Source organism: Antechinus flavipes, chromosome 6 (genome assembly GCF_016432865.1).
Source record: "Antechinus flavipes isolate AdamAnt ecotype Samford, QLD, Australia chromosome 6, AdamAnt_v2, whole genome shotgun sequence".
NCBI classification, from domain to species: domain Eukaryota; kingdom Metazoa; phylum Chordata; class Mammalia; order Dasyuromorphia; family Dasyuridae; genus Antechinus; species Antechinus flavipes.
Genome location: NC_067403.1, coordinates 67,283,181 through 67,295,658, shown reverse-complemented (window position 1 = coordinate 67,295,658; position 12,478 = coordinate 67,283,181). Strand labels below are relative to the sequence as shown.

General features: G+C 35.8%; 1 protein-coding gene across 1 annotated transcript in view; it reads right to left on the bottom strand.

Moving 5' to 3' along the window:
* ELMOD2 (ELMO domain containing 2) overlaps positions 1–11,415 on the bottom strand; it is a 28,370-nt gene extending 16,955 nt beyond the window's left edge. Inside the window, exons 1-5 of the mRNA XM_051964513.1 lie at positions 11,298–11,415; positions 8,886–9,030; positions 7,181–7,209; positions 1,698–1,795; positions 568–697 (exon numbers count right to left, since the gene is read on the bottom strand). Of these exons, the coding sequence (XP_051820473.1) occupies positions 568–697; positions 1,698–1,795; positions 7,181–7,209; positions 8,886–9,027 (399 nt within the window). The 5' untranslated portion in view covers positions 9,028–9,030; positions 11,298–11,415. The remainder of the gene's footprint in view (positions 1–567; positions 698–1,697; positions 1,796–7,180; positions 7,210–8,885; positions 9,031–11,297) is intronic.
* Between the last annotated feature and the right edge of the window lie 1,063 nt (positions 11,416–12,478).

The following is a 12,478-nucleotide window of genomic DNA, read 5'->3' as shown; positions in this document are numbered from 1 at the left end:
AACTCTAGCTATAAAATTCCTTCAGGGCTATGATTTTAACAATGAAAGAAAGCTTCTTATCAGAAATCATAAACATTTAAGTTTTTCAGTAATATGAAATAAGATATTTCTATGCAACTGTCCTAATCTTCAAATATGCTTCACCAGATTTGTGATATTATGATACTAAATAACACCACCCAAATTGTCAGAAGGACAACTATGAAAACAGTACTCTGAAAGAAGACATTCATACTTGAGAGTAAAATGAAAAGAATGCCTAGTTCACATGTATATTTTGTATATAAACGAGAAAAGATCTGGTTAACAAAAAAAAAAAAAATATCGCTTGGATCTTTCTTTAAAGAAAAATTAAAACATTTAAAGAATATTTCTATATATCTTGTTATGATAAGCAGTAGGCACTAAAATATAGGTTAAAAATTCAAATTCACTGAAATATAACTAAAGAAATACATAACTTTAAAAAGAAATATATAAAAACTCACAATACCAAGATACATCTTAAAGCATTTTGATTCTTTAACAGAGTCTCAAGACTTCAATAATTCCAAAAAGATAATTCACCTTCATTAGTAGTTCCTCATGGTGCTGGTTATTAGAATCATAAGGACTTTTCCTCACATTTTCTACATCCAAATAGAGTTGTTTATAGCCAGTTATCTGCAATAAGCATGTTTTCATGCGCATTTTAAACCTGAAACATATAAACAATCACCAAAAAAAAAAAAGGTAAGATGATCTAACTATGCACAAGAGAGAAAATAGTTACCATTCAAATATCACTAGCTAAGGTCACTATAAATTGGGAACTAGGCTGGACTACTAGCTAGTGTTCCATGACTTCAATTTAAGTAAACGTTTCACTGCCTGTTTTGTGTAAAGCACTATATTAAACAGTATAAAGAAGGGAAATAAAAGGAAAGGTGTGAAGAAGGGCAAAAAAAAAAAAAAAAAAATTGAAAAATGCCAGCAAGGAGAGCAACTTGATTAAGGTTGTAGTTATGTAAGTCAAAACATTGAGGTTACTTTAAACATTCTCACTCCGCTTAAGAAAGTCAACCAAGCACCTAAGAGTAATGTGTCTTTTTGTGCAAAGCCGAAAATTCAATACAATTGGTTTCCTTTCTGTATTTTACCTAATGCACTTAAAAACATCATGTCCATAGGTTTCATCAGATTGCCAAACCAGTCCATCCCAGCAAGTGGAATAAATGAGTCACCCCAGCAAAATAGGGTGTTTTTTTTTTTTTTTTCCTGACAGGCTGTCCTAAGCAAATACTGGTTATATATTCCCCATCCTTCATCCTAGCAAGCATGGCACCTTGTAGACAGAAAGGCACTTTACATCTTTTAATTACACAAGTGACTGTTGATTATTGTCATTTGAATTTCATCACTTTTCTTGACAAATTCTACTTTGGAAAACTCATTAATAATCCACCCTAAGAAACCCCTGGGATAGATTAAAAGAACAGTGGATGGAAATCAGAATTGACTGACCACCACCAAATAATGGTTTTGAGCAAGGTCTTAAAATCTATATTTGGTTTTCTTGTCTGAAAAATGAGAAGTTCAGATTAGACAACTTCAAATCTACCTCTATAATTGTATAACATCTATAATTCACAAGATACTAATTACCCAGGCACATGTAAATAGAAAAACAAAAGATATTAACCAAGAAGCTTCCATACCTTCTGTCTTTTTTGGGGTTGATATTCTTTTCCTTCATTATATCATCTACACATTCTTCTACTTTATTGTGATTGACAGATGTGGCATTTTGCAAAACCTATTAATATTTTAAAGAAAAGGTAAGAAGGTAAAACTTATAGTTAATAATTATAAGTTAAAATATAAGAACAAGAGGGTTTGAGACATTAAATTAATTCAGTTCAATTCAACATTAAAGAACTATTGTATGCAAGACACTGCCAGGACCTGGGAATACAAAATAATATCCAACCTATTTATATAAGAAGCATACAAATATGTAAATGTAAAATAACTGAGAGACTGGAAATAGGGTGTCTGTTATAACAGTCAAGGTAAGAAGTGATAAGGGCTTGATATTCATAACCATGTAAGTGGAAAAAAGGGAACAAATTTAAATAGCTAGAGTGACAGATAATATATATATACATACATACATATAAAACATATATTATCTATCTACAGAAAGACACTTGAGACAGAGATCACAGAAGCACAGATGACTACGAAGTGAGAAATCTGGATGTCTAGAATTAAAATGATTAAAAGAAAAAATCAAGTCAGAGGAAGAATGAGTTTAGGAAGAAAGTAGATAATTTTTAAACTTAAAATGTCACTAACTCCATTTTAAATTCATTTCAGAAATGAGCATAATAATGTAATAGCTGTAGAGATAAAAACTGTGTCAGAAAACTCCAGGCTCTGTGAATCATATGCATGAAAGAGACTGTACCTGTATTCTTTATAAACACTCTAGGGGATTCTGTCCACAAATACTAAAACACCTTGCCTTCTCCACTCTACATCTTAGAATACTTATTTCCTTTCAAAAATGTGAATTCTCGAGCCTCACCTATCCACCATTTAGTAATATAAATTGCTTAAAGGAAAAGGGATATATAGTATTTGAAAGAAAAAGAAGAGTTTGACTAATAGGCAATGTATGATGTTTGAAACTAAAATAAAACTTACTTCATAAAATATAAAGACTGAAAGAATCCAAGATATCAAAGGTCATAAAATCATAAAGGCTAATCCTGATAAGGATTGAGAAGGATTTATCCACAAAATCTTGCAATTATAGTCACTAAGGGAGTCACTGAAGCTTTTATTAGTGCCTAAGAACCAATGCACTTACTGTTTTACTCAACAGGTGGTAAATTTGTAATATATCTCTTACTCTTCCCCTCCCCTCCAATCTGAGAGGTAGGATCAGGATAAAAGTAAAACATGTCCAAGAAAGGCTTAAACTAAGTAAAAGATTCACAAATCATTCCCTAAATATCATTATGGACCACAGCTGACATTTTTATAGAACTTTAAGGTTTAAAAGTTAATTATTATCCCATTTACTCTTCAAAACAAGTTATCTATAAGGCACTCATTGCTATCTAGAGGAATCTAGAGTCTGACCCCGTTATGGCATTGTTATTGTCTTATATACCTGTTTTCAAGCTACTATCTAAAAGACGTTCTTTAGGGACACAATTCATATACAAAAAGAAGTCTATAATCATTTTCAATTCAACAAATATTGCCATTATATATAGTTTTTTTAAATTATATGTAAATGAGTAATTTTAAAATAAATTGAAAACTGTCCTTAAATATTTTAAATGTAATTTTACTGTTCAGTTACAGAGCTAAACCTTTTTTTTTCCCCACATTTTTCAAAAGTATATAGCCAAGGCCATTAGAATTTTCATAAATTTTCAATTATAAAATTTGAATTGGATTTCACTGTTCATGGTACCTAAGAATGAAATACAGTATATGTCACAAATTATTAAAATTTATAAATAAAAGATGTTTCCTTGCACTGGCAAGTTTAGCATAGGCATAATGCCTGGCACCTAGCAATTGTTTAATCATTGTTTCATCTGTTAATCTCCTCATATAATCCAGACCTTCCAATTCATTGAGATTTGAAAAGAAGCTTTTGTTCTTTGCCCTTAGCATTCCATAGCTACATCTCTCCGCTTATTGAATATAAACTCCTTGGGGTAGGGACTGGCTAAAGAGAGGTGGAGATTCAGGTCTTGTAATTTCAGTAACATCCAATTAATGGGGAATCAGGGGAGGGACTTTCCCTCCAAATAGGAAATAAAATACAGCCTTTTGGAATTTCAAAGGTATGTCTACTAACCTAAGCATCCATTCTTGCAAGAATGTAAAATAAATCTTCCCCTCCCCCCATTCATCAGTGGGGAGGGGAGGAGGAGTTAACCTCAACAGACAAAGGCAGGTTAAGGTGGCAAAAGTACTTGAATATTGGATTTGAATGCAGTTTACTACACAGCTGGTTAAAGAAGCAAGGGCTAAGATCTTGACCTGTATTTTTACCTTCTTTATCCAATTTTCCCTGTGCAACAAGAGAATTATTCGTTTCTGCACATATATATTATATCTAGGATATACTGTGATATATTTAACATGTATAGGACTGCTTGCCATCTGGGGGAGGGAGTGGAGGAAGGGAGGAGAAAAATCGGAACAAAAGCGAGTGCAAGGGATAATGTTGTAAAAAATTACCCTGGCATGGGTTCTGTCGATAAAAAGTTAAAAAAAAAAAAAAAAAAGATCTTAACCTGCCTGGAACTGTTTCCTCAGTGATAAAATGGGTATAACATCACCAACAAAATCCAACAGCAAGAGATACAAAGAGAAATTCCATTCAAAATAACTGTCGACAGCATAAAATATTTGGGAATCTATCTACCAAAAGAAAGTCAGGAATTATATGAGCAAAATTACAAAAAACTTTCCACGCAAATAAAGTCAGACTTAATAATTGGAAAAATATTAAGTGCTCTTGGATAGGCCGAGCGAATATAATAAAGATGACAATACTCCCTAAATTAATCTAATTATTTAGTGCTATACCAATCAGACTTCCAAGAAAATATTTTAACGATCTAGAAAAAATAACAACAAAATTCATATGGAAGAACAAAAGGTCGAGAATCTTAAGGGAATTAATGAAAAAAAAAAAAAAATCAAATGAAGGTGGCCTAGCTGTACCTGATCTAAAATTATATTATAAAGCAGCAGTCACCAAAACCACTTGGTATTGGCTAAGAAATAGATTAGTTGATCTGTGGAAGAGGTTAGATTCACAAGACAGAATAGTCAACTATAGCAATCTAGTGTTTGACAAACCCAAAGATCCTAACTTTAGGGATAAGAATTCATTATTTGATAAAAACTGCTGGGAGAACTGGAAATTAGTATGATAAAATGGGTATAATCCTCTCTAGTATTTCTTATGGTGAAAAAATTCTCTAAAACACTAAAGGCATCAAAGAAACAAGAGCAATTGTTATTTTCCTAATTCAAAGTCCAGCTACCACAAAAAGTGGTACTTCCCTCGAACTTCCAGCAACTATTCTGGTGCAATCTGCTCTCTCTGAACTCCTGGTGTGTATAAGACAAGTATCAAATGTCTAGCATTCAACTGCTATCTGGTTTAAAAAAAAAAAAGTGTATATGCAAGTTCTGTCTTCCTAGATCAAAAGCTTTTCTGGAAGGTGAGAACTAGAGCTGTGGTTACTGATGTGGAACAATAATGCTTTGTTTTGTTTTCTTAGGTTAAACACCTGACAACACAAGTTAAGCATTGGTTTTGTTTTTATTTAGGAGGAAGGGATAGGTTTGGGTCAGGACCTGTGACGTCATCTTATGAAGATGGGGAATTTCTGGTGTACAAACTCCAGGCACTGAAGGCTCTCAGGAATGCTAGTATCTTACAACCTTGGAGTGCTGCCTGGGCCAACTCCAATGATCTGGTGATGGAGAGAGCCACCTGCATCCAGAGAAAAGACTATGGGGACTGAGTGTGGATCAAAGCACAGGATTTTCACCTTTTTTGTTATTTGCTTGCTTGCTTGTTTTCTTTCTCTTTTTTTTTTCCTTTTTGATGGGACTTTTCTTATACAACACCATAATTGTGGAAATATATGTAGAGGAATTGTACATGTTTAACATATGTAGGATTACTTGCCGCCTAGAGAGGTAGGAGGAAGAAGGAAGAAAAATTTGGAACACAAGGTTTTGCAAGGGTAAGTGCTAAAAAGCTATCTTTGCATGTATTTTGAAAAATAAAGTTATTATTTTAAAAAAGAGAGAATTGCCTGGGACAATAAGATGTGAAATGTCCATGATCCCTGAGGCTGTCTCAGAGGCAGAAAATAAACCCAAATCTTCCTGGTTTCAAGGTCAGATTCCCCATCCAGCATGCTATAATGCCTCTTCTATGTATTCACAATCCCTTGAGATCGCAATTATTTTGCTGTAATCATATTTAGTTATAAAGAATCTATAGAAACACATGGCACTTGGTTTGTAGGATCCCAAAATCAAATAGATAATTCTAGAACTTTGTGTTGTGGGAAATTATTAAATTGTTTAAAAATCAGTGCTTTTCCGATAATTGTAGAAATATATATAGAAGAATTGCACGTTTGATGCGTTTTGGATTATTTGCTGTCTGGGGGAGGAGGGGAGGAAAAGGGGGAGAAAAATTTGGAGCACAAGATTTTGCAAGGGTCAATGTTGAAAAATTATCCATGCATCTGTTTTAAAAATAAAAAGCTTGATGTAAGGCAACCTGGTTTGCTGTGCGTGTCTAGAGTCATTAAGTGAGATTAGGAATCATCCCAGGCAAGTCAACAGGAGCTCATATTTAACTAGGTGACAACCACTCACAAAACATAATCCTGGGAACCACAGGTTATTCAGCTTATTGGGATCAATTCATTCAAATAAGGTAAGCTTCCTGCTTTACAGCATGGAAATGTTTGCACTTTTTTTCTGACATAAATACTTGGCAGTATTTGGCATTACATCTTTTTAATTAAAAGGCCAAGAGTTTCTATAACTATCTGAGACTATGGCCTCCTATCTAGGACCTCACTAAGCATCCTCCCTGAGATACAGAACCTTAAGGAGCACATGGTCCAAATTTGGAATCAGAATGCATGGATCCAAATTCCAGCTCCATCCCTCACCAGCTGGATAAACTTGGGTCAGATTTTTCATCTCTCTGGGTGTCAGTGGTCTCATTCATTTAAAAAAAAAAAATGGATGAAGGGTCCTAAATGAAATCTCTGGATCCTTCTAGCCCTAACATTCTGGAACACCACAGAAGTCTATGGGAAGTCTTTCTCCTAAAGTTCTTATCTTTTCAAAAGCCAGTTTTACCACAATCAAGCCAAAATGAATCTTGAGAATAGTACAATTAATTATATTTTTAATGTCTTACTTATTCATGAAGATATTTTAAAAAGATACATAACAAATGATAAAAAGGAAAAGGATATGATTTAACAGTAATTGTGTTGGTGTACATAGCCTGATGATGACATAAAATACCAAATTCTAAAGTAAAGGACTTTATTAGAATTTTAAAGGCAATATACATCCAAGCTGAAGCACAATGTCGGAACAAATTTTGACATGACCTTACCTGATTCTTTGAGAGGGCCAAAGCATTTTCTGAAATGAAAAAACAAAAATCATATGATCTAAATGCTGTATTTAATTAGCAAATGTACGTCTATTAACATTATTATAGTCAAAATGTCAAATCCAGGATCAGAATATTTTAGCAGTTATATAATAGGGATCAAAAAAAAAAAAATCCAAATATTTTGATAAGATAACTTCTAAAAGTACCATTTTAGCACTAAGTAATCTAATTGAGAATAGCTTGGGGGGACAGGAGACGGGGGGAGGGGGGGAAGGGGAGATGGGGGGGGGGATGTCTCTGATGCAGGTTTCACTGGATAAGAACATAACAAGATTACCACACTGTAGCTTCTCAACAAATCCAGTCCTTGTCCAATACTAAGGAACTGGGTGATTACTAAAAGCCCGGGGGGAAAAAAATTTGGTTTATTTCAAGTTATTTCTATAGCAGACCACAAATGATGCCTGAGTCCTGATTTAAAATAAATCTGTACAAAGAATCTATGAATTATATAAATGCTCTGAAATTATCACGAATTGGACACAACACCAATGATCAAAGCAAGTCCATGTGGACCTACTTAAGTCTAGACTAAAGAATTGGGTCAACTTTGGAAATATAGTGAGGCTATTCTTTGTGCTACATGATATATTCCACTGAGTAGATGCTAGATTTGAGGAGACAAGTAAATCAAAATATATAACTTAACACGGGTTACATAAGCAAAGCTTCTTCTTATTACCTGACCAAGCCTTCTGGCTAGACAACTGCAATATCACTAGACATGAAAAAAGCTGTGCCATTTAAAAAATTCTTAGCATTTTTTCTCTCTCTCCCACTCCCATCCCAAAGCGTAACAAGCAAAGTTCAACGTAAAAAACACTGTCATCAATCTTATTTGCCTGGAATCTTTTGTTTCCTTATATTCTAAGAAAATAATGAAACAATGTTTTTACTATAGATTTCTCCTAACAGATACTCTTCTGTCTTCCCTTTAGTAATGCCTTTAGAAACATCTTAAGAAGAAGACACTTGGTTCTTTGCCAGAACAAGCACAGGATTAAATAAAAATGAGCAGTTAGCTGATTACCATTAATTCAAGAGCTAGTCCTCTACCTCTGGATCCTATTTCCGCATCTTTTCTGGCTCCCCTATTAGGCATAGTGGGCTGAATTTATAACCTCACCAAATCCACTGTAGTGGGATAAGAAGCTGATCAATCTCATTTTGGACTAAAAATATTTTCTTATCTTTCACAACTGAAACTTAAAGGGAAAGAAATCTAAAAGTAAATACAACTTTCCCATCAATTATTTCAATCCCAGTTTCTACCACAGATCTACAATCACATTTAAAGCAGTCTTCAAGCCCAGTGAAATTGCTTAAGGATGAAAAGTTGTTTAAGCAGATCTAAATTATAATTAAGTATATCAGTCATTTTGATGTAACTCTCAAAGACTAAATAAGCTGCTTACATAGAGGTAGAGTTGGATCTAGATATTCTTCCATTCAGGGAAGGAGAACAAGAAAAAGAAAAATTATAAAAAGAAATAGAATTTTGTTTGGTTTTTTTTTTTTTTGCTAAAGTGTATCTATAACCACAGAGACAAATGAGAAATTCAAGACTCTTAAATAATTGCCAAGTAAATCTAGCAAGAATATTAAACAGTTTTGCTAAAGGTTTTTTATTTTAAAATCTTACCTATCTTGTATGCTCTTTCTCCACCTACAAATCCCTCACAGATACGCTGCAGCTCACATTTTCTGGTGACCATTCGCAAGATCCATTTCATCCAAAATCGAAAAAAACGTCCATAAAGGTACTGCCATATGGAAACAAACATTTTCTGGTAAAAGGGAAATACAACAAATATGATAAATAATCTGAAATCAAGTTTTATGACTATAAAAATTATACTTTAACGGGATAACCAAATTCTATTCAAAATTATTTGCTTCTACAAATACATGCTTTACTTGATGACTATCTTTAGTTAACTACTTACAAAATAAAAAGGTTCAATATAAGAAGTATATGCATATACTTTTCTGTATAAAAAAATCTCATCAGTGAAATGAATTTAAAACTTTTTTTCTCAAAATGAACTTCAAAAAATATCAGACCAGCTTTTATGAGCTGTATTCTTCACTAGTAAACTATAATTCTAAATTTCAATCCTGAGTACTAATTCTTGTTCTAGCAAAGGTGGTACCAATTTGGCAACAAGATGCAGTTTTCTCTGTATAGCAAATCATTATTTTAAAAAATATATATTTACTAGTACTAAAACTGAGTTAAAGAAAAGTTATGAACCTGCATGGAAGACCAGTTTCTTCACTAGGGAAGTACCCTATACCAGAAAAATCATAGGTCTAATCTCTATCCTTTTCACTAGTGTAGTGGTTTTGATAGAACAAGATAATTCCTAAAACCTAAATTCTCTAAAACCTTACATCTACCTATAGGAAATCAACTTGGCAAAGCAAAAAACAAAACCAAAAACCAACTAGGGGTTATGAATGGATTGTTTAGCTGAAGCATACAATTTCAACATAGTGTTCTTTTTGCAGAGTTCATATTTCCTATCTAAAAGTGAATGACTTGGATACTAGTAATAGTCTACCAAGGCTTTAAATTTTTCATAATATTTTACAAAATCTAATTTAAGCTTCACAATCTCCTGAGAAAAGAACACCTTACAATATGTATAACATTATTCTATTTTACAAGTAGGAAAACATATCCCATTTTACAGGTAGGGAAACAAATACCACATTTTGTAGGTGGGGAAATAAATATCACATTTTACAAGTAAGGAAACAAATATCCCATTTTACAGGTAAGGAAATTACACAAATATTTCATTTTACAAATAAGAAAATACACAAATATCCCATTTTACAGTTAAGGAAATACACAAATATCCCATCTTACAGGTAAGAAAACATCCCATTTTACAGATAATAAAGAAATAAATAGCCCATTTTACAGGTAAGGAAACAAATATCCCATTTTACAGGTAAAGAAACAAATAATATCCCATTTTATAGGCAAGGAAAGAAAGCAAGATAAGGAGACACAGAGAAGTAAAGTAGGGCTTGTTGGAAGCAGAACCTAAATTTGATCCCAAGTGACTTCAGACTCGGGAACTTTCCTACAGACTCTGAAAAACTTACACAGGTCTATGGTATTTTGAGGGAGACCAACAGCATAAAGGGCCAAATAAAACATTCCGTATTGAGCTCATTGATGCATTAGCAAAATCATTCAATGCAATTCTGGAAGTCAATGCACAATCACTATAGACTTGACTTCCGAATAGGGATACCAATAACAGGTTGAAAAGGATGCTTCTGGTGCAATGAATAGAAGAAACATACTACTATTGAAGTCTGATTTGAATCCTGGTTTAGATTATTGCTTCCCACTACACGAGATTTTGGAAAGCGTTTTGTATGCACGAAATCATAACCTAAATTGGAGATTATAATAATCTGGGCTATCACTTCTTGGACTCTTAATCTCGTCATCAGCCAAATGACGGGGATTGGAGAAGATAATACTGAGCTGCCAAAGCTCAAGCCGAATTGTTTTGTTTTGTTTTGTTTTTTTGCCGAAACCTCAAGCACAATAGGGTCACAAATATCATATGCGTCCAACTCTTAACCTTACAGAAAACTGAGGTTCAGAGACAGAACGTAATTGACCCAGGATCCAATAACAGAAGCAGAATTTGAACGCATGTCCTCTGACTCGAAACCTTTCATCACAACCGCGGCCCTTTAGGCTGAGAAAATCAAAGATTTAAGCCAGAAGAGACCTTTCCGGTCCTTGTCCAAACACTCTCATTTACAGATAAGGAAACTGAGGCTAGGCGTGACTGGAGGGGCAGGGGACCATAGAGGGGTGGAGCCCCGCGCGCCTGCAGAGCTGGCGCATGCGCCCTCCGGTCCCGACACACACCCCACACCCCTCACGCTCTTTTCCCTCCCGAGAGACGAGAAATCCGGGTCTCGCGCCCCTTCTCCCCGAACCCCGCGAGACCCAAGCTGGTCGGGACGCCTGAAGACAAAAGGGCTGAGGGCGCGGGAGAGACAAGTGCAGCCTCCTCACATTCTCGGAAGAATGAGCGGAAGCTGGGACTGACTCGAAATCCCCGCTTCCGTATCCGCCGCCACTGCCACTCCTGTTGCCCCTGCCGTCAGCCTGCTACTGACGGAAACGACGCCGCTCTCAGCCTTCTCACCCCCGCGCCCTGTGACCCGGAAGTTTGTCCCGGAGCCCACCCTGCCCCGCCTTCCTCCTCCCTTATTGGGCGAGGGTTTTGCCCTATCGCCTGGGGGGAAAGAGGCGTAGTCTGTCTCCGGACTCTATTCTTATCCTGGGGACGCTCAGGCGGTCTCCTTGGCAACAGCACCTAGGAGACCGCCTGCCGCCTGCCTCTTGCCCGGCTGAGCCAACCTCCTAGGGGATGTTCCTCAGAGGAGGCAAATGCGGGCGCGCTGCAGGGGCGCCCCTGCCCTCACCTTTAGGAGCGGGGTGCAGGCATGCAAGAAGGCTGTGCTGGGCGTCAGCAGCATTTCGTGGGCAGAGCTTAAGCTTCTCTCTTTTTCGCGCTGCCACTTCCACTCAATTCGGGTCCTCCTCGCGCGAGTCTTTACTATCTGTAACTTACTCGTCTATGTCTGTACTCCCAGGCATCCTGCAACCAGTGGTCAAGTCCTGTTGACGTCATCTTTGCAACATCGCCCAGATCCACGCCTTCTCTCCTTTGCCACCTCCCATATGTGGGTCCTCACCATCCCACTTCAGGACGGTTGCCATAGCAGCTGGTGGGGCTACCCACTCCAGTCCATCCTGCAGACACCAAAGTGACTTATTTTCACTCCCTTTCTCAAACTACGGGGTCTCCGTTCAAAGCCCTTCATTACCACGAATAAAGCTTCTTAAACTGTGAGTCACAACCCTATGTAACTGAATGTGGGGGGTCGAGAAAAATATGACAACACTAAATGTTTCACCAAGATTTAATTATTTATGTTAAAAAAAAAAAAGTACATCCATCTCTTTAGTATGCAAACGTGCTTTCGTTTTTTTTTTAATCTTTTTATTTACAAAACATTAATGGGTAATTTTTCAACATTGACCCTTACAAAACTTTTTGTTCCAAATTTTCCCCTCATTCCCCTAGCTGGCAGGTAGTCCAAGACATGTTAAATATGTTAAAATATATGTTAAACCCAATATATGTATAAGTCTACAGTTATCTTGCTGCACAAGAAAAAATCAGATCA